Below are 22533 nucleotides of genomic sequence, written 5' to 3'. Positions count from 1 at the left end.
CCCATCATAACATTTGTACGGTCGTAAAGTATTTAATATCTCATTAATTTAAAGTTTACTAAGCCTTAAGTTTAGGGGGCGTGGCCACTAACCTGCCCAGGCGACTGTAGCTGCTAGCGTCTGTCTGATTTCCTGCCTCTGGTGTTTTGTTTGTTTCCTGTTTTAATTTGAAAGTCCGTTTTCTTGTCTTCTGTTTTGCTTCCTCCTCTGTGAGCGTTTGCCCCGCCCTGATTTCGCTGAATCAGCGACCTTCACTTTCCTGGCTCTCTGTTCCCACACTCAGTGAGAACATGATCAGTATTTCTCCCTCTGGATCTGAAGCTCCCTTCCTCCTTTTAAGGCCACAGTCCCCTTGATAGAGCTTGTTTTCTGATTGGCTGCCCCTCGTAAATGAAAGGTTTACACAGCAGGTGGGCGGGGCCACTGCGATAGCTTCAGACAGCAGGGATGTCGTCTCTCTGTGAGTAGAGAGAGTGTTTCGAGCAGCGCGCAGAGCTTTTGGCTCAGTGCGATTGCTTTCACATAAACTGACCTCATTATTTGTGTAATGTGTGCATCCAGCATTGCAACTGCATGTGCATGCGACAGGAAATATGGTAGGTCCCCTTTAACGAGCCTGCCTCGCTGTCTCCACTCCTCGTTATCGCTTAGATTTCTCTGACCTTATTTATTTAGAGCGTACTTCTCCAAACACGAGGAGGGTTTAAGTCTGTCGACACAAACCAGAGTCTGTTTGTTTAAAGTTACAGAGGACACGTTAACAAAGAGCGCATCCAGCCGTGTGAGGCGTGTAGTTGCGTAACATGTGTTCGTGAACACGCCTACATGATTAAATCTGACAGTAAGAAAACTCACTAGCATAGAGAGAAGACGAGCGTTTCAAAAGGTAACGTGGTGAAAGCGTGGTGGTGTGAACGAGTGCGTTCATGTGAAAGAAAGGCAAACACAGAGTGGGAGGAGCTTCACCTCCAGCAATTAAAATGCTATGAACAGCTCGATGCTCCAATTAAAACACAACAGATCAGCTCAGATTTTCTTTTTCCATCCTCCACATCACACATGTGTGTGTGTGTGTGTGTGTCTGTAAATGTGACGGAGGAGGACTTCACGCAGGGCGTCCTGTGGGCTCCAGGATAGCTTCTCTTTTTCTTCTCGCTCACACTGATTGGTTCAGCCACAGTCCTGCGAGTCCAACAGGTAACTCTACATCTTCACACCATGTGTATGTTTCGGGGCTGTGATTTTAAAGGCTTGTTTTTAGAGCAGGATTCAGATTTTCACTGGCTGAAGTACTTTGTGGGCAGCTCAGTGTGATTATAATTCATAGCTGTGACTGACAGCTGCTCCCAGTGAAGAGTTTTGGAAGAGTCGCCGTTTGTTCCTTCAAACTGGATCTATAGGTGCTCACAGCAAACGTGACCAAAGTTTAAAATTACGAGGTCAAGTGAACCACATGCAGTCTGGCTGCAGACTGATCTGATAAACACTCTGTTTCATGCAGTTTTCTCCACTCTTGGATCTGTATGATGTCATAGAGAGCAGAGACCTTTAAATGGCAATATCAAATGCAGAAGCCCCACCCACTTGGATTCAAACGTTCAGTTTATGGCAGCCAGTTGGTGTAAAGGGGGTTTAAAAGGAGGATGAGCTAAGTGACTGAACAAAGGCCCGGTGGAAAGTAAAGAAGGATTATTTTGAGCTGTGAGTCATGCAAAGCTACTGTAGTGAGGTCCATGGTGCTGAAAATGATTAGAATGGGTCCAATGACGTCCCCTTGTGTGACTAAATGAACAGAACTCCATCATCTGCAAAGAGCTGCACGTCAGTGTTTTGCCTCTGAGGTGTTTCCCTGCTCTGTGGCGGGGGTGCTGAGTGGGTCCAGGTGCTGAGTGGGTCCAGGTGCTGAGTGGGTCTAGCGTAGCAGGAGTTCTCGCAGATATCTAAACTCTGCTCTCCACGGAGCTGCTGCTGTCTCTTGCCGTGTCTTCATGTAACATTTGCAGCACATGAAATCCTGACGCTGACACGTTTAGTCCCAAACAGAGTTCATCTTTGTTAAGTTGCATTGCAACTCCCACTGGTGTTTGTTTTAAGGACAGCAGCGCCTGAGCCTCACGAGTCCGTGTGAACCTTCAGCCCTGACTGTAAACCGTCTCTGCAGGACTCACGTTTTCTATATTCTGTCATAAATCTGTGTTTTTGTGTCTGTTTCCACACGTGTGACAGCAAACTACACGCATATCTATCACACTGCTGTGTGTGTGTGTGTGTGTGTGTGTGTGTGTGTGTCCAGGTGTCACTGTATCGATCGCCCTCCCTCTCTCTCCACTCTGTGACTGGATAATGGAGACATCAATTATTCAGCAGCGACACAGTCTATCACATGAAATACCATTCAGTGTGTGTGTGTGTGTGTGTGTGTGTGTGTGTGTACACAAATATAATGTGTAATTGTGTCTCTTCTCTCTGACATTTCCTCCAAACGTATCGATGATCAATTATTCACGAGCCGCAGAGCGAGAGCGGGCGAGCGACACAGAGCTTGAATGGAGAGAGAGAGTGTTGGGTTTAGTGATTTAATGTCATGTGACTCACAGCTGTCTGTGGCCTTGTTCACACCTGCCGTGGGTCTCTGGGGTTCACGGTGAATCACAGCGCTGTTTCGCTGCGGATGATAAAATGATGATGTCATAAAGATGACCAACATTTAAATGTAATCAGAGTAGTGGGAGGCGGAGCAGCAGAGGAGGAGGTGATTGTAAAGATGGATGAAGCTGGCATGAGAACACAGCACTGCTGGTTTGTCTTCTGATGTAACTTCCTGTTTCCTGCATGTTTTTCTTCCTGTTTTCTTAACCAATCAAATTCTCCCTACAAACACAGTCAGACTGTTGCTCCTCGGCATCGATTGACATCCAATAAGATCCAACAAGTTTGGACTGCTGGCTTCATGGTGTCGGTTTTACTGTCAGGTCTGAATAAAACATGATGCTCAGTTTTATGGCTTCATTACAGTCAAACAGTAAAACGGGTGATTTGGGGGTGACTAACGAGCCGCCGCCGTCTGCCATGAAGCTCGATTAGAGGCTCCGCACTTTCAGTCGAAGCCTCCATCCTTTGGATACAGTCTGTGTTTAGCCGTGCAGATTAACGGCACAGAAACACCGTCGGTCTGCTCGCTCGTGCACAGATAACTGCAGCACAGTTAATAATAACAGCGATTGCTCAGATTGATCCGTTTGATTGGAGCGACCCGGAAATCCACTGTTAAAGCAGGAAAGTGGGAAAGGTGGGAAAACATCCCAGAAATCCACACAGCTCACAGGAAACATGACGAAAGAGTCGGAAACTCGCTGTCGAGCACGGTGTTGAACATACTCACATACACTCTGTTACCTGAAACCTCACTGTATGTGTGTGTGTGTGTGTGTGTGTGTGTGTGTGTGTGTGTGTGTGTGTGTGTGTGTGTGCCTCTTTCAGGACCGGGAGGCGGAGTCATTGTTACCGCATCATCTACCGCCACATGGAGCGAACTCTGACCCAGCAGGAGGTCCAACGTGTCCACCAGCAAATCGAACAAGCTGCCGAGAGCGAGCTGGGCGTGCAGGGCCGATTCTGACACACACACACACACACACACACACGCGCACACACACACACACACACACACGCACACACACACACACACACACACACACAGACACATAAATGTATTTCTATACCTCAGAGCTGTTAAGCAGCTTCGTCACATCCCCGTAGCTGTGAGATTTCACTGTGAGGGGAAACACGTTGACTTCAATAAAGACGTCACTGTCTTTGATGCTGCGCGCGCACACACACACACACACACACACACACACACACACACACACACGCACACAGCAGTAGCTTTGCGGCTCCTCTCGAGGCTGAAACATTCACTCGTGTCACTTTTAATTTCCCACACACCTCCTCGGCCGTTTGGACCTCGGCAGCTGCTCGGACTACAGAGCACATCAGAGCGTCTTTATCATCCCTGCCTCGGATAATAAATCCATCAGACTGAACCGAGCGCCGTCTGCACATCCTTCGGATGTTTTCCGGTTTGTTCCGTCGTTATTAACGTCGCGGTGCTCGCCGGGCGGACACAGAAAGACCTCGCCGCGTTGAGACGTGACGGCCTCTGCAGCACATGAGAATGAGTCACTTTCAGTGATTTGTGTTTCCATCATTATTGTGACAATGATATTCTGAGAGGAACCAGCAAATTCAGCTTTTGGCTTCTTATTTTTAAATGTGCAAGAACATGATGTGCAGATACAGAAATAAATCAGCAGCAGACAGATGCAGGGAAAACTCTGCACCTGCAAAAGTTTCAGCAACTTCAGGAAGGCGTCAGCAGCGTGGAGGTGGGCCTGGTCTGGTTTAAGTGAGCTGGACCTCACAGGGCTGGTGTTTGACGTAGACCTCACAGGGGTTCAGGTGTGGGCCGCCGTCTGTGTTTAGATAAAAACATTAAAAGTTTTTGGTCACGTTGTTGTTCGAGTGTGTTTTTATTTCACATCTGCAGAGCCGAGAGATCAGAAATAATAATTATATTTAACATTAAAAATATGTTGATTAAAAACATAAAAACTGTCTGTTAATCAACTTGTTGATTTACTATAAGTAAATCCAAATACAGGAAGTCATGACCACTTAGCCCCTCCCACTTCCTCCCATCCAAACTGAGTATTTCTCTCTTTGGATTCCTGCTCGTGTTTTTTTTTTTTAACTTTTTATTTTATTTATTTGAAGAACTCACCTGTCCATTACGCATACAGTTTCTTCAGAATAACAGAATACAAAGAGAGTCACAAACTCAAGACAGTGAAATTAGAAAGAAAAAGAAACAAACAAATATATATGTATAAAAATATAGATACATATAGAATAATAATTAGAAAAATAAGATAAAGTAAAACAAAAGAAAAAAAAGGAAACATGCCTGTGGTGTCAAACATTTCCATCGTTCATTTCACTTTTTTTTTCTTCTTGTATGCTCATCTTCATTTAGTTCAGTCTTTTTTTCCCCTTCCGTTGTACGTTAACCATTTTCCCCAGTCCTTCAAAAAGCGTTCTTCCTTTAATTTCAGTTTATATGTAAGGTTCTCCATCTCCATAATGTCCTCCACAATTGCTACCCACTGCTGCTTTCCTGGTGTTTCTGTCTTAAGCCAGTTTTTGGTGATGGCCTTCTTTGCTGCCAAAAGGAGAATCTTAGCCAGGTAACGATCCTTTACATCTACAGTACCTTCCAAGTACCCTAGATACAAAACAAGGCAGGTTCTAGGAATAATATAACCTAATATATCACAGAGAGCTGAGTGAATTTTAACCCAGAAAGTGTGAATTTTTCTGCATTTCCAGAAAATGTGTGTGTGGTCTGGTTCATCCCATCCACACAGCCTCCAACATTGTTGTTGTGTATTGGTTTGTTTATTTTTAATCTGAGGTGTAATAAAATAGCGAATTTGATTTTTCCAGATGAATTCTCTCCACCTCAATGAGTGAGTTGTATTCTTATGTTCTTTCCATGTTTCATACCACACCTCAGTGATTTCTTCACTCAGCTCTCTTTCCCATTTTACTTTAACATATACAGCTGAGTCCTGTCTTGATTCCATCAAACATTTGTAGACACTGTTTTTGGAATAACACTTTTATATGCCAGTATAATTATTTTTATAATAGGATGGATTTTGTCTTCCTCTATTTTTATGTTTTTATTAAAGTAATCTCTCACCTGTAAGTATCTGAAAAAATCCTTGTTTTTTAAGTTGTATTCCCGTTTTAATTCTTCAAAACTTTTAATTTCTCCTTTTTTGATTAATAAACAAATTGCTGTGATTCCCTTTTCATTCCAACTTTTAAAACCAAGATCCAATTTTCCTGGTCTAAATTCTTCATCGAAGGCTATCCATTTTAGCAAACCAAGCTCTTTGCCAATCCTGAACTCCCTTACTGTATCATACCATACATTTAATGTAAAGGATATTATCGGGTTCCTATCTTGGTCTTTAGTTACGTATTCAGGGGTCTTCTTCATACCCATGTTTGTTTGGATTGGGACATTGAGTGTGGAGAGCTCCACATCCTTCCAGCGAGCCCCGTAATCATCACTACACCAATATGTTATCTGGCGTATCTGCAGCACGAAAATATTCTTTTAAATTAGGAAGCGACATTCCTCCTTTCTCCTTAGTAAGCTGTAAAGTAGTGTATCGTACCCTTGGCCGCTTGCCTTCCCAGACAAATCTAGATATATACTTATCCCATTCTGAGAATTGGGTTTGAGGTATGCTTATCGGAAGAGAGAGGAATAAATATAGCAATCGTGGTAAGATATTCATCTTTATCACATTTATCCTGTCACTAAATCCTGACGGATATGTATTCCATCTTTCCATATCCTGCCTTATCCTGTTATTTATATGTCCATAGTTACTTTGATATAGTTTGTCATAGTCTTTGGTTATATTTATACCTAAATATTTAAGGGTTTTTGCCTCCCACTTTATTTCCCATTCCTTAAGATTTTGAGTTGGTGTACAATTAAACATTAGAACTTGAGTTTTAAGTATATTTACTTTGTAGCCAGAAAGCGTACCAAATTTTCCTAACATTTCTGTGAGCTGCATAAAAGAGTTTGTGGGGTTTTTGAGGGCTATCAACACGTCATCAGCAAACAGACTAATTACATGCTCTTGTCTATTTATTTCTATTCCTGTTATTAGGGCGTCTTGTCTAATCATTTGTGCCAATGGCTCAATATACAAGGCAAATAAGGTTGGACTTAAACAGCAACCCTGTCTAGTTCCTCTCTCTACTTGGAATGTCTTTGTCAATGAGCCGTTAACTTTTAGTCTTGCAGTCGGTTTGTCATAGAGAGATTTAATACATTGGATTGATTTCGTAGTGAACCCGAACTTTGCCATGGTTAGGTACAGGAAGTCCCAGCTGACTCGATCGAAGGCTTTTTCTGCGTCTAAACTTATCAACGCAGCCGGTATCTTGTCTTTATGTATTTGGTGTATGATGTGTAGGGTCCTTCTAATATTGTCTTGTGCCTGTCTATTTTTGACAAAACCTGCTTGGTCCTCATCTATCAGGTCTGGTATAAACGACTGGAGCCTATTTGATAGGATTGTAGTATAGATTTTATAATCAACATTCAACACCGATATAGGCCTGTAATTTTGGCAGTATTCTCTTTGTTTTTGTGGTTTTGGCAGCACCGTGATAATTGCCTCTGTGAGATTATTTTGTTATCATATGTTACCTTATATATGAGATCAAAGTAGTTGCATTATAATACGGTATGTAGTTTTAGTTTGCATTAGACCTCTGACTTAGAAGAGTGTGAAAATCATTAGATCTGTTGGATTGACCTGTATTATGTGGAATGTCTTACATTGTTTCAAAGGAGTTGTTAGGATAATGGATGTTATTTTAATCTCACTGATATCATTTACATGCACTGTTGTAGGTTCATTATTACTTCATTAGTCTGCATCAGTTTATCAGTTTCTTAGTTTCTTAGTAAATCGGCTACAAGGTAATTCTCCACCAGCTTACTTTCTCTCTGCTTAAACTGTTGCACCATCACCACTCCACTCGAGCTGGACTGTTACATTCAGTTTGCACGTAGTCAGGCCTCACTAACGTGCACATATATACAGACTTATGAAAGACACGCACGTTCCCTCACATACACACTTATTAACAAAGGGAGGTCGTCTCAGGACATCTCCTCTAGTTGGACTCACAGTTTCACAAAATGCACAACAGATCACACACTTGTTTTTCTCTAAAAGTACCATCTGATGTCTATATAAGGAGAACTTTTGGGATTGTGGGGACTTGATATCATTTCCAGTAAGGTCTGTGTGACGTCATCATGAATAATATAAAAGATATGGAGAGCCGCCGCCCGGCGGAGATCTGTGGCTGTACGCTTGTCTTCCCATGCTTCTGTCTTAGAAGTGTGTAATAAAGATCACTATTCTGGCATCTACTGAGACCATGCAGTCGTTTGTCTTCTCCTCAAAACTCGAATCATGACACCTCCCTCCAAGAGGGGGGAATCACATGTTTAGTGTGAGTCCAATTAAGAGTCTGGTGGAGTAAGGGTATCAATTCTTTTCCACATTTCTTGTACCATTCAGCAGGAAACCCATCACTGCCTGGTGCCTTGTTTGTTCGTAATTTTCCAATCGCTTTCTGAATCTCCTCTATCGTTATTGGTGCCGTCATGCGATCATTTTGTATTGTTCCAATAGAGGGTAAATCTAAGGAGTCTAAAAATGTTTTTATATCATTTAGGTCATTATTAGTAGGTGCATTTTGTAGATACAGGTCCTTATAATAATCGGTAAAGATACTTTCTATCTCTTCTAGGTTATGTGTCATTTGTTCTGTCTTAGAATTATACAATCTGTTGACTGTTGTTTCTGCCTGTTGTTTTTTTAAACGTCTTGCCAATAGTCGTGCAGCTTTAGGGCCTGATTCATAGTAGCTCTGTTTTACATATCTTGCTTTTACTTCCATGTCATATAAGAGTAAATTATTAATTTTCTTCTTAATATCTTTCATTTGTTGTTGTATCTTGACATCCACCTTGCGTTTGTGTTTATTCTCCAATTGTGACAATTCATCCACATATTCATTATATTGCTTCATTCTTTCTCTTTTAAGGTTACTTGATATTGCGATTAGTTTCCCACGTATAACTGCCTTCAAACAGTCCCATAAAATAATTGGATCGGTTTCACCATTGTCATTTTCTTCTAAATAAGTTTTGACATCTTTTTGTATTTGTTCTACCACAGATTTATTGTTTAATAGCCCCACATTTAGTCTCCATATTGTGTTTCTTGGTCTACCTTTAAGATAGATTTTTAAGTAGATAGCACTATGGTCCGACACATCTGCCACTCCAATCCAACAGTCTGTTATTATATCTCTATTCCCTTTTTGCATAAAGAAGTAGTCTGTTCTTGAATATACACAATGTGTTGCTGAATAATGACTATAATTCCTCTGTAGCGGATGCAAAGCTCTCCAGACATCAAAATAGTTAGTGTCTTCCAATGTATATCTTACTAATTTTGGAATTGAATTTTTTTTTTTCTTCAGGCTGGTTGTGTCCAAGTCACTATCTAGTATCACATTAAAATCTCCTCCACATATGCATATACCTTCTGCTTCAAGCACAAGAATATCAAAAATCAATTTAAAGAATTCCTTATTACTTTCAGGGGGGGCATACACATTCATCAATGTGGCTCCTGAACTCTCTGCCCCCCTCTCACGGACAATAACCATATCCAACTTCTTAATAGCAATGAACTGGTTTGCATTGGTGCATCATATCTTTATTCTCTTCCCCCTCCTGCCCCCCCCCTCTTTCTTAAATAGATAACTATCATATCTGATATCATATCTCACAGTACAATAATATTGAATGGGTTGCATTGTTGTATTTTGTCATGTTTCTCAGGTCTTTGTCTGAATTTCTACGAACATTATTGCTAAGGATTGTCTTATTGCATTGGAGTCACACTGGGTTAAATATGTACACTTGGGTTTTAAGGGGTATTTATTATTTTCTTCTTTTTTTTGGGTTGTATGGAAGCCCCAAACGCAATTTCATTGTTCTTGACAATGACAATAAATAAATAAATACTAAATACTAAATGTGACCATTGTTTGATCAATCACACCCTTGACAATGACATATCTACCTTCCTTATCCTTTATTTCTTTGTGAGATTGAAACTTAAGGGAGTTAGTTATGAGAATTGCAACCCCTCTTTTCCTAGAGTTTGTGTGAGAGCTGTAAAAGGTGTTTTTGAACCCAAATTTCCTCAGTTTTTCATGTTCTATTTATGATAAATGAGTTTCTTGTAGGAAAGTTATCTGTGTCTTCTCCTTTTTCAGTTTAGTCATAATCTTGGCTCTTTTAACTGGGTTACAGATTCCATTAACATTTAAGGACATACACTTTATTTCTTCATGTGTAGTGAGCATTATCCTTTTGTGATCTACCGGCTATCTTTTGAGACCCCCACAGGCACTCCATTGAACCCTTGTTTAAACAAAACATTTTCATCAACAAGTTACAACTTAGTTTAACTATGTACAGATAAGAGGACTTCAATAAAGAGGTACCAGCCACCTTCCCCACCTGTTGTTCCTCTCTTTGTTTTTGGGGGGTATGTCTCTCATATTGAAAGGGCCCCCCTCCAGTAATGAGATATGACTCACGAAGGATTGTCACACTCATACTAGTCATTATTGTGTACTGTCCATCCCTAGCCAACTTTGTGTTTCCATATTATCCTACCAGACACACCGTGAATCCATCTTGTTGTTATACGTCTCCTTATACGCCTCTCATGCATGGTTATCGTTATGCTGAAATTCTTGAAGTCTCTCTCGAGCTCGCCTGCGAGCCACCCCAGCAAACGTGGGCCGGACCGGTTTCCATGTCGCTGCCCCGATTGACAGACGTCCCTCGGCGCTCTCTCTCTCCCGGCTGTTTATCCCTTTTTCCACGTTGTATCCTCTCGCTTGCAGGTCGTTAGCAGCCTCCTCCGCGTTGCCATAAGTTTTCACTCCATTTGGCCAGTGGACTTGCATCTTGCTGAGAGGAGTCTGGAAGCGGATGCCTTCCTTCTTTAATATCTTTTTGATATTCACGTACGCTTTACGTTCTTGCACCATTCTCGCCGAGTAGTCGTGGTCAAAATAAACCCTGCTTCCGTCCAGAGTGACTATTTTCTTTTCCCATGCCTTTTTAAGTATCATCTCTTTAGTTGTGAATTGTTGGAAATTTACAACGACTGACCTCAGGGGGGAGACCCGCTGCCGGTTTTGAGGTTAACGCTCGGTGTGCGCGTTGAATCTGGAGGTTGATGTTAATATTAAGCTCCTCTCTGAGCCAGGCTTCCAGAAACTGTGTCAGCGATTCTGCCTTAGATTCGGCTCCCTCTTGTATCCCGTAGATCCGCAGATTGTTACGTCTGGATCGCAGTTCCAAGTCATCCAATTTGGTCATCATCGCTTTTTGTTCTCTCATTAGTTCTGTCAGGGTTTGATTGGCCTCGTGGCTCCACGTCTCCATTTCTTCCGTGCGCGTCAGCGCAGCTTCTAATTTCCCTTCTTGTTCTTTAAGTTCTGTAGTCATGCTCTTAAACTTCTGGTCGATATCTTCTTTGAATTTAGACAGTTCGTGTTTCATTTGGCCAGTAATTTCTTCTTTGAACGTCGTGAAGTCTGATTTCAATTCATTTTGGAGTGATTGAATTTGTTTGCTAATACAATCCAGTCCGTTTTGAAGCGCGGCCATATTAGCTTCAGGTGCTAGCTTGTCCTCGTTGTTCGGATGTTTTATGTCTTTACCTTGGGTGTCCGTAGTTTTTTTATTCTTTGCTTTTGTTGTCCCTCCGCTCATCTTCCAAAGTTGTTCTGTCTCACGCTTCAATTCGTGTTTTAGCGGAGTTTATCTACTTGGCTTACGGGAGCTCTGTACTTATGCGACCATACTGCTCTACCGCCACACCGGAAGTCCTGCTCGTGTGTTTTTATGGTCAAAATAAAGATTTGATGGATTGAATCCAGTTAAACAGAAGAGGAAATGAGGACGAAGCGTCCCCTCGCCGAGTCATGGAGCAGGCTGGATGAACCCAAACACACCTCAGAGCAGCGAGCTGAGGACGCCTCACACGATGCTTCATGTCCTCGGAGCCTTTCTGTCTTCCTATCAGGCCTCACAGGGCGGAGCTTAATGAGGTCAGAGTGGACGGCCGGTCGCTGACATTCATTAATTTTACACTAAAATCTGATCGATGGACACGTGCAGCCTGACTGTCTTCCTCCTCACGTCCCACACAGAAACATCACGCACACCCGCCGCCGTCCAAATGCCAGTCTGTCATTTCCTCTGTGCTGGCGCCGAGGCATTAAATGGCTTTGCCTGTCACTCTACTCAGCAATGCAATGAATTCTGGGAGCTGCACACACACACACACACACACACAGACTCTTGTGTCTTTGTGAGGACCCTTGCTGCACGCCTGTCTCCTCGTATGTTCCCCGTAATGCTGAGTAAGGCTGGAGGAGGTCCTCACAGTGGAGAAACGGCGGGCTGTGCAAAATATAACTCAAATATATTTAAAGAATCTTTAAATATCTTCTTTCATTTCACCTGAACTGAGATCGACATCTGTTCTGCAGAGACGTGATGTGAAGGAGGCGCCTGAAAACGAGCGACTGCTTGTGATATGAAAGCTGTCCACATTCAGATACACAAACCAGTACAACACAGTTGCCACTGACTGGTGACGTTACTCTCAGAGGCTCTTCCATCGCTGCCGCTGGAGGTTCAGGGAGTGAACCGTTCAGAGGAGAGCGTCTGACTCCATGAGGCCTCCGAACACCACACAGCAGCTCGAGAACTCCTCCAATGATCCTCCTACGAGGCTCTTCAGCTCATTATGGTAACCAAGCAGCTTAGTGCGACAGCAGTTTGCCTTTTAACAGATGTTTCCGTCTTAGTTTTTGGACCTTGCACCAAACAAGGACCTTAAAAGGAACAAACCAGGTTAGCAGGCTGAGATGGTCTCCTGCTGTAAAACCCGGTTTTTCTAAGCGTGGTCTAACTTTAACCTGCTTCTGATTAAACAGGCCTCTGACAGTCTGGCCCATGTCCTCACCACCTCACGTTGGTCCTCACAAAGATAGATGTACGAGTACACGCACACACACTCATTTAAATGGGGCTCATTAGAAAACACACTCCTACACCCTCGTTCACACACAGCATCCCAACCAGACAGCGCTCTGTCAGCGTGCTGAGGCGATACGCTGGCTTAGGCTGCTACAATCATACACTGCCACACAGGAACTTCACACAAACACACGTAGAGGCAAATGCCACTCTGCCAATCATGCCGTCGGAGGCTGTCTGCCTTCGATGGCTGTGCTCGTCACTCCGGTCGAGTTAAAGCTGAGCTCTGACAGTTTGAGGCCAGGCTTACAGTTTGGACACAGGAAAACACACACTGGAATTTTTAACCAGCTCTCTGCTTCAGCAGCTCGGGAAGAGCATCGATGACACCGAGGGAAAAGCCCGAGTTACACCCTGCATTCATATTTCTACCATTAATTCCAGCACATATGATTGGATTATTTTTCTCCTCACAGACGGTTTATTGAGATTCAGCAGGAACGTGTTACTTCATTTAAATGCATCCAGGATTCCTTGATGGCTCAGAGATTTTCTATGAACCGGAAGCTTCCAGGATCATTTAGGAACGATTATATGTGATTAAAGTGATTTAAGGACGAGTCACTGAGTTTGTTACCCAAAGAAATCAGGAACTGAATCTTTCAGTGAGTTTTAGGGATGAAGGAATAAATCTCTGGAATGTTTTCAGATGATTCAATGAGATTTAAGGTACTTCAGGAGATTTAAATTCAATTCAAGGTATTTATTCCTGATGATTCAAGAGGATTCAACAGTAACTGTTCAGGCTGGTTTCAGATATCTAAAGTGATAAAAGCAGGAGATTTAAGGTGATTGTCTCGAACAATTCAATGTAATTAACGATTATTTGAAAGGATCTCAGATGATTCAAGGACAATAAAGAATCTTTAGTGGAATTTGATGATAATTCAAAGGGATTTAAGAGGAACTGTGGGAGTGACATCAATGCTTCGGGTGATTCAAAAGATTTTAGATGATTTAAAAGTATTTAAGGATATTTTTGCATTTAATGATAGACCTGTGGAGTTTGGGTAACAGTTTCTAGAGTAATTATAAGTGTTCGGATGTTTCAGTGCATTCAAAGACTTCCAGGTATTCCGTCTTCTGATTCAAGGATGGAGGATGTTTCAGCAGCTCGGGCTGATTTAAGGAATTGTCAGCTGCTTTGAGGTGATACAGCTGCAAATGTTTCAAACACGCTCCAGTTAATGAGGTTGTGTCGTGATGATTTAACGAGGGTCGATGCAGGAATGTGTCGTGAAACTCAGGAAACTTTCAGGGTTTCCATGGTGATTTGAGATTTCAAGCCTGCTTCATGGGGTCCTGGAAGCTTTCAAGAAGTGATGGTTAACATGTAGTCTGACAAAAACACAGAGGAGTGGACGCGGAGAGGAGGAGGTGTAACGAGCTCCACAGCTTTCAGCAGCTCCTGAGTTTGTGTGTAAACATGTTTATTGCATTACTCAGATACAGCTGTTACACCACGGCCACGCCCACTCCTGTCCAGATGTTGACTGTGTGAGTGAAAATGGGCTGTGAAGGAAACAACACTGATGTGTCAGCAGTGACACACACACACACACACACACACACACACACACACACACCTCTCCTCTCCCACAGGTGAGGTTCACCCTCTGGTGTCTGCAGAGAGCTTGGGTTGGATCTCGCACAGATGCACTGTGACCTTTGCAGACTGACGCACTGACACTGTGTCCACATTCATTCTCTGCTTGCAGACTGACGTGTCCGAGGTCGCCTCTTATTCCCCGGAGTGACGTCAGGGAGATTCAAGGTTGTTTCTGGGAGATGCTTGAAGATTAAGGACATAAGAAGGCTTATAGGAAATTCTGACATTTCGCAAATTTTTCAGGCATTTCAGGCAGAAGGTGATTTCAGAGAGATGATTATTTCCTGAGTCAATTTAAGCTGATTCAAAGATAATTTCTATGTTTGATACAAAACTATGGGAATTTCAGTGGATTCAAACAGATAAAGGAAATTGTTACGATGGTTAAAGGACATTGGAAGTGCTTTAGATGATTCATGGAAGTTTCAGTTGATCCAAGAGGTCGATCAGGAAATTCAGACAGATTTGGATTTTCAAAGATTAAATTTGAGGCAGTTTAAAGAATATTTCAAGCAATTCAGAGAATATTTTAGCACATCCAGAGAATTCAACTGGGTGGTCTCAGGATCTCATCTCTGCTTTTTGCAGATGACGTGGTTCTGTTGGCTTCATCGGGTGATGGCCTCCAGCTCGCTCTGGAACAGTTTGTAGCCGAGTGAAGCAGTGGGAATGAGGATCAGAGCCTCCAAATCTGAGGCCATGGTCCTCAGCCGGAAAAGGGTGGAGTGCCCACTCCGGGTCGGGGATGAGTTCCTGCCCCAAGTGGAGGAGTTCAAGTATCTCCGGAGAGAGAGCCGGAGATCGACAGACGGATTGGGGCTGCAGCTGCAGTAATGCGGACGCTGCACCGGTCCGTCGTGGTGAAGAGGGAGCTGAGTGTAAAAGCGAAGCTCTCAGTTTACCGGTCGATCTACGTCCCTACCCTCACCTATGGCCACGAGCTGTGGGTAGTGACCGAAAGAGCGAGATCGCGGATACAAGCGACAGCAAATGAGCTTCCTCCAAAGGGTGGCTGGCCTCTCCCTTAGAGATAGGGTGAGAAGTTCGGCCATCTGGGAGGGGCTCAGAGTAGAGCAGCTGCTGCTCCACATCGAAAGGAGCCAGCTGAGGTGGTTCGGGCATCTGACAAGGATGCCCCCTGGGCGCCTCCTGGGTGAGGTGTTCCAGGCATGTCCCACCGGGAGGAGGCCCCGGGGCAGGCCGAGGACACGCTGGAGAGATTATATCTCTTGGCTGGCCTGGGAACGCCTTGGAGTTCCCATAGACAAACTGAAGGAGGTCGCCAGAAGAGCGAGTTGCTGCTTAAGCTGCCGCACCCTTGACCCGGCCCGGATAGGTGGAAAAAGATGAATGGATGGAGAATTCAACATTAATGTTCCAAACTTTTGGGGAGATTTCAGTCAGTTAGTGCCGTTCAGCAGCAACTGTAGGTTTCAAAGATGTTTCATTTAAAGTCACAGTTCCACCTGCTGTTTATCAGTGTCCACGTCTTTGTGACGGGAGTCCGGTGTGACCGAGTCGCAGAAGCTCGCCTCTGTCTGATGATGACATGCTGAACTTCTAAGGAGATTTAGGAACCTTTCAAACTATTCAAACAGTTTTCTTTCAGACTATTTTATTTAAATTCTGCACATTTGATGGATTTTAGTTGATTGAAGGAGTTTTTAGGGACTCTTTCTGGATGATTTAAAGATATGCTGCAGTTTAACATATATTACAAGCCTCTCTGGCAGATTTGAAGATGTTTTTGTCTCAGATGATTCAGTGGGATTAAACAGTGGAGTTTAACTAGACCCAAACACTGGAACAATTTAATGGTTCCTGTTTAAATTACAGTAAATCACTGAAAACATTTTCAGAGCCTTAATTTTTAGAGGAGATCTGAGGATACGTCAGAGAGGTTTAAGGGCATTTCATGGACATCTAGAAACGTTTGAGGAAATTGTGGGCGGCTAAAAGAATACTTCACATGACTCCATGCAGTCTGTACATAAATCTGAGGCACTTGTTTAACAGCTGCAGAGTGCTGCAGGTAAGGAGCTGAGGTTCTGGCTCATAAAAACCAGATTCACACAAATACACGTGTGAAACGGTCTGAAACTTGATCCCGCTGCTCGTGCAGGAAACACGGGGCACTTGGTTGGTTATATCCACTCCAGCCTCGACCGAGCTCACTGCAAATGAATCTCTCATACGCTGCCATGTTTCTAACCCGATGACTTCCCTCGTGCGTGTTGGGATTTGTTCTGTTTGCTTTGGTTCATGTGGATCTTTCTGCTGCTTCTCTGAATAAACCAACAGAAGTCTGATTGTGCGCCTGAAAGTGTTGTGAATGAATTATTCCAGCAGGGACGAGTCACAGAGTGTTCTTAGTTACAGAAACGGCTGACTGCATCATTTCCATCCCAATGAAGGCAAAACACACACACAGGCTCTGCATGTGAGCAAGGACATCACAACTGGAACTTTTAGTTTCAGTTTAACATCCAGGACTTTACAGGCTGTCAGCTGATCCTGAAAAACAAAAGAAACTCAGCCTCAAGTTTCAATCTATCTTTTCATAATTTTACATTAACATCAGACCAGCTGTGGCCCGACTGGAGACGTTTGGTTCTTTACAGAGCTAAAATGTCTCTAAAAGGAAGACGAGTCTCCAGTTAACGCTTCACTTAAAGCAGGTCCCAGCCTGCAGTTCCTCTAATGTCCAGCAGAGGCTCCAGTCAGCTCCCACAGACCCCTAAATAAACACGTTTAGAGCCTCCATCATAACAACGGCCAGCTGTCAGTTTTTAGCCATTCAGGGCTTTTTTTTATTTAGAGGCGTGGCCTCGTTAACAGGTAGATGGTGACATAGGCTTCACCTCAGCTAGCTGGAGTCCCTGCACTTGAATTCTGGACCTCGTTGGAGCCTTTTAAAGTGTTTTAATGACAACGTCTGACCGATGACATGGCTGCTGTGAGGTTACTGTACTAACAGACATCTGTGGACGCAGCTTGATGAGCGACTTGGCTCCAAATATGATCGTTTCTGGCTTCAGTAAGCAATGATAGCGTTGATGTTTAAATGTGGACTCCAGTTACCAAGCGGGCATTTAAACACAGGAAGTGATTTCTGTGTGAAAGTCCAGCAAACAGCAGCAGAGTTTTCCTCTGTTTCAGTCTCATTTCTATTTGTGATCGTGCCACAGGCGATATTTAATGAGGCGCTAACAGCCCACTGAGCCAATTAGGAGGTGAAGGAGAGCTCCTGCTAGCCACATCTCTGCTTGACGATAGCTGATGGAGGCCATTTATAGGAGTGAGAACATTCATTTGAACTCTTTTAGCTTACTGTAGTCGTGCTGACTGTACTCTGAAGCGACCAGCGAGATATTATTAAATCTGACGTTTCTCTCGATAACCTCTTCCAAGGAGGTTCTGTAGTTGGTTCAGTTTGTCTGGTTCTCTGCATGTTTGCTTCTTTTAAAAATAGGGACAGTACAGATTAATTAACATGAGCGCCCGGGTCCATCACATAAGTGTGAAAGATTTAGCCACACACGCTAATTTTCCCCTGCAGTCACTGCCAAGTTGACGGCATTTATAAACTGCAAAAGAAAGCCAAAGCTTGTTAGCTGAGATAATAAGAATGTAAACGATAACACGGAGACCGCAGAAGATGAAAAACATCACAGATCAGAAGGAAAAAGCACATGGACACATTTACAAACCCGTCACATCTGATAGGACAGCGTGATGGATGATCCAGTGTCCGCCGATTTATGCGGATATGGATTCAGCCCCATGGGTTAATCTGCCATAAAGCACCTCTTCTTCTAAACATGTTCATGTATGTCATCATGTTTATAAAAGTTATTAAATGTCTGCACTGACCCTGCGCTCCCAGTTATAGAGACACGTTTAGTTTTCTTTAATATGGATTTCTGTCATACACAAAACCAGGAAGCAAACACCAACCATCCATCCATCCATCTGTACATCCATCCATCCATCTGTACATCCATCTGTACATCCATACATCCATCCATCCATCCATCCATCCATCTGTCCATCCATCCATCCATCTGTACATCCATCCATCCATCTGTACATCCATCTGTACATCCATCCATCCATCCATCCATCCATCCATCCATTCATCCATCCATCCATCTGTCCATCCATCCATCCATCTGTACATCCATCCATCCATCCATCCATCTGTACATCCATCCATCCATCCATCCATCCATCCATTCATCCATCCATCCATCTGTCCATCCATCCATCCATCTGTACATCCAACCATCCATCCATCCATCCATCTGTACATCCATCTGTACATCCATCTGTACATCCATCCATCCATCTGTACGTCCATCCATCCATCCATCTGTACATCCATCATCCATCCATTCCCTTCCACTTATCCTTAAGTGGAAGCGGGGTGGAAGTTCATGTTTACCATGAGTATCCAGGTCCTGGCTCCTCCCTTCCCTCTTATGTTCCCGCCTTTCATTGGCTGCGGTCTGAGTCATCCAGCCAATGGATGACCTCCAGGGCATAATTAAACTGTCTAAAGCTGCACTCCAGGTCCTTCAGCGAGCTCTCTGTTGGTCTTTGCTTCATGATCGGGTTACAGTTTATGTGTTTATGTGCATGGCGGCGCTGCCCTTTTTATTATGATGTCGTCTTTTTTCCTGGCTGGAGAGTTGGGGTGTAGTTTGTAACCTTTCTGTGGTCTAAGTTAGGTGGAAGATGTTTTGTTTTAAGGTACGCCTGTTTGGTTTGCTACCTGCTCAAGTTAATTATGCTTTCTTTAAAACAGCCAAGCGTTCTCTTCACCTTAGTCGACCTAGTGTTATGTTGCTAAACTAAACTAAACAGCAGAGGACCCAAAGGTGAGCCTTGAGGTCCACCAACATGTTAATGCATCGCGCTCTCATTGCAGTAAACCGTTAGAGTGGATGGATGTTTTTTTCCTCCCACTTATTCTTTTCACTTTCACCTGTTTTTTAGGTTTAGCAACTGGAAACTGCTCAGTTCAATAAAAATGTAGAAAACGTGGCTAAAAACAGTTCAGGCCCTCGAGCTACATTTTGAAAAGTAATAAAGGGTTTTTTTTCTTAGATTGCTAAAGGCATAAAAACACACCCGTGCATATCAGCCAGTGCCTTCATCAGGATGCAGAGGTTACAGCTTCATTTGCCACAGGTGTGCATGCTTTTCTCTGGCCTCCAGGTGTGCTGGTCAGTGCAGCATTTCTCCAGGTTTTAAGTGCGTCACACACTTTTCATGACTTTTCCAAACCTGCCTGGAGTTCCTGATGTTTTAGCGTTGCTGTATTTCATTTTCCTTCAATGACTTGGTTACATTTAAGGACCAGGAGCAGCATGTCCCAGCAGCCACCCTGCTCACTGATAAATGAGGGGTTTGTCATTACGCCACAGAATACCTCGTGCATTAATTATCAGATTTTGACAAAACTACATTAACTGGCACACCAAGGAAGAGAGCACTGCTGCTGTTGCAAGGCTTATTTAGGATGTTATGGATGGACTTGGACTAACAGTGATTCACTTGTGGACTTTTGTGGACTTTTGTGGAATTTTCATTTAAGACATTTGGTGTTAAAATTCACACCAAACTAAAGAAATAAGAAAACTTGAGACATTGTTTTGACATTCTGAAGAAAATACCACAAATGAAAGCTGATCCAGACATCCGTCTGAATCCTGGAGCTCAGTGTGCGCTCGGCGTGGAGGGAATTTTCGGCTCTGGTGAAGTTTTTCAGTCTCAAAACACCATAAACCATCATGATGTTCTTTTAAGTCGACCTCAGCCTCTGCAGCTCCTTATTTTTCATTCCAGACACTTTGAGCTCATGTTCTTATTGTCTCATATGGTGGCGACGAGGGGGAGAGAGGGTGGTGGCTGTGACAGATGGGTGTAGTCACTGGCCCTCCAACCCTCCCACACACACACACACACACACACAGAAGCAGACGCTGGAGACAGCGAGTGGGTGTGTGGATGCATGCATTTGGTGGATTTGCAAAGATCAAGTCAAAACCTTATAACGCACACACACACACACACACACACACACACACACACAGTTGGGCATCAGGTTTGCTTCATATTCATCGTGACTGAAACTGTGGACGATTCATTCCACTTCAAACAGCGTGAGACAAAGAGGAGAGGAAGGAAGAAACTAACGTGATATCTGATCGTTTCTCTTTCATCGCGTTTTCCTTTTTCTATTTCAGTGTCACACGTGTTTTTATTTAGAATCCCACTAAGACTGGCTTCATCTCTGTCCGCAGACGGGGTTTATTTTTATTCTTCCGTCTTTTTGCTGCCGTAACGTTTCTCTGAGCAAACACAAACAACAAAAGCTGCTGCTGCTCTACCTGTGAGGGCAAACACAGCAAATATTCAAACTGTCCAGGTCTTCATTCTGGGCTCACATTTGTACACCCGGCCCAAAGGTGGCGCTTCAGGAAAGGTGAGAGTATGAGCTACAAACCAAACGGAAGCTGAGCCGTGTGATGCATAATGTTTGTGGATGACAGAGGTCTGCAGACGATGTTGCATTATGGGTTGTTTTGTTAATGGTGGCATTAACTGAGTAAAGGCTGAAATGGAGGAAGCTCAACCTCCAGCTCCGCTTCCCACAGCGCATTACTGCAGATGTGGCGCCAGGCCTGGGCTGCAGCAACTGTAGACGCATGCATGGAGGCTCCCTGCAGAAAAACAAACCATATCCCTGCAACTAACGTCCAGTTAAATGTGGAAATAGGGGAGACCTCCTGAGGTCTAGCAAGAATAAATCTACTTTTCTATGATTCTTTGGATCATCATCAGGTTCAAAGTCAAACTGCTTTTTCCCCTCTGACAGGGGAAGCATGCACAGGGGCCGCCCAGAGATCATTCAGGATGCTTTGTTGCTGCAGATGAGACATGCATCAATTTACTTTTTCTGCCGGGAGCGCTGAGATTTCTGCTCGGATCTTTGAGCCTCGCTTCGAGTTTAGGGTTCGGAGGGTTTCATTGTGTCCTTGGACGTCCGGCTGCACAGGTAATGAATCTTAAGGGTTTGATGAACACAGATTGTGTTTCATCTCCTCAAAATAAATGATATGATGTATCGTATATGAACTCTACATCAGCACTGGAGGTGACCTGCTGAAAGGCACAGAACTGTCATCTTCCAGCTTTGCCAGTTCTCAGGAGTAATCAGCAGAAGCAGCTCTGTGTTCGTCCTCACCTGCTCAGTAACGTGTCTAGTTACTACTGATCATCTGAGGACTGGGTATGAAAATGACTCAAATTCATAAACAGTTAAAACATTTTGTTGTTAAACCTTTTGAATGAAATCAGCCTGTCAGTCACACGGTGATGTTTGACCTGTAAATCCACTCTGATGGAGCTCAGGAATATAAAAACCTATAAAAACGTCCCACTGTAACAGCTTCATCACCGGCTTTAAAAGAAGAAAAACCAAGTTTGTCCTGTTCAAGTGAATTCATTCCAGTAATGACAGATTTTCCTCTAACACAGAAGAAGTGAGAGAGAGGACGAGACACAACATCTGATCCAGAGAGTTCAGAGCGTGAAGGTGACAGAGGCGGTGAGGAAGGTTGCTACGGCAGCACCTCATCTTTGGCCGAACTACTCGTATGAAAGTTGACAGAAAAGGGGGAAAAGTATCAGCATCACAAAGATTTGCATTGGCTCAAGTTCAGCTTTTTCACTGATGACACTGTTTGTTTGTCTGGTCCTTGGATGGAGGGCTGCTTCCATCACTTCCTCTGTGGATGCACTTACTTCCAGGTGACGGGCACAGACGTGATATTTATATCTTTGACAGATGTGGAGCGAGCTGGGAGCGTGTCGTCCTCACAGCTGGAGACCCGAGAGGGAGACGGAGTCTAAACGAGGCTTTGGGAATCAAACGCACGCGCCTCCCTGTCAGACGCTACAACTGCTTCTCTGTCAGAGCGATTACAGCAGAATTACGAGGCGATAAATTAAAAGGTTTGTTTGCAGTGAGAAGCAGCGAGCGGCCGATTGGTTCACAGATGACAGCTGACACATCAGCACCTGCAGAGAGCAACAGAGCTGTGTG

The 22533-nt window shown here is 43.6% G+C and overlaps 1 protein-coding gene across 2 annotated transcripts in view; it reads left to right on the top strand.

The window, feature by feature from the left end:
• The window catches only part of fars2 (phenylalanyl-tRNA synthetase 2, mitochondrial), a 135192-nt gene extending 130031 nt beyond the window's left edge, over nt 1-5161 (top strand). For both annotated transcript variants that reach the window (XM_085285750.1, XM_085285751.1), the window contains exon 10: nt 3481-5161. In XM_085285750.1, coding sequence (XP_085141876.1) covers nt 3481-3619 — 139 coding nt within the window. In that variant the 3' untranslated portion in view covers nt 3620-5161. The remainder of the gene's footprint in view (nt 1-3480) is intronic.
• The last annotated feature ends 17372 nt before the right edge of the window (nt 5162-22533 follow it).

Source organism: Mchenga conophoros, linkage group LG9, assembly GCF_057382185.1.
Source record: "Mchenga conophoros isolate Kocher_MC1m ecotype Shallow Benthic linkage group LG9, M_conophoros_male_GT1.1, whole genome shotgun sequence".
NCBI classification, from domain to species: Eukaryota; Metazoa; Chordata; class Actinopteri; order Cichliformes; family Cichlidae; genus Mchenga; species Mchenga conophoros.
The sequence above is the reverse complement of the archived record's forward strand: the minus strand, read 5'-3'. Positions and strand labels throughout refer to the sequence as shown.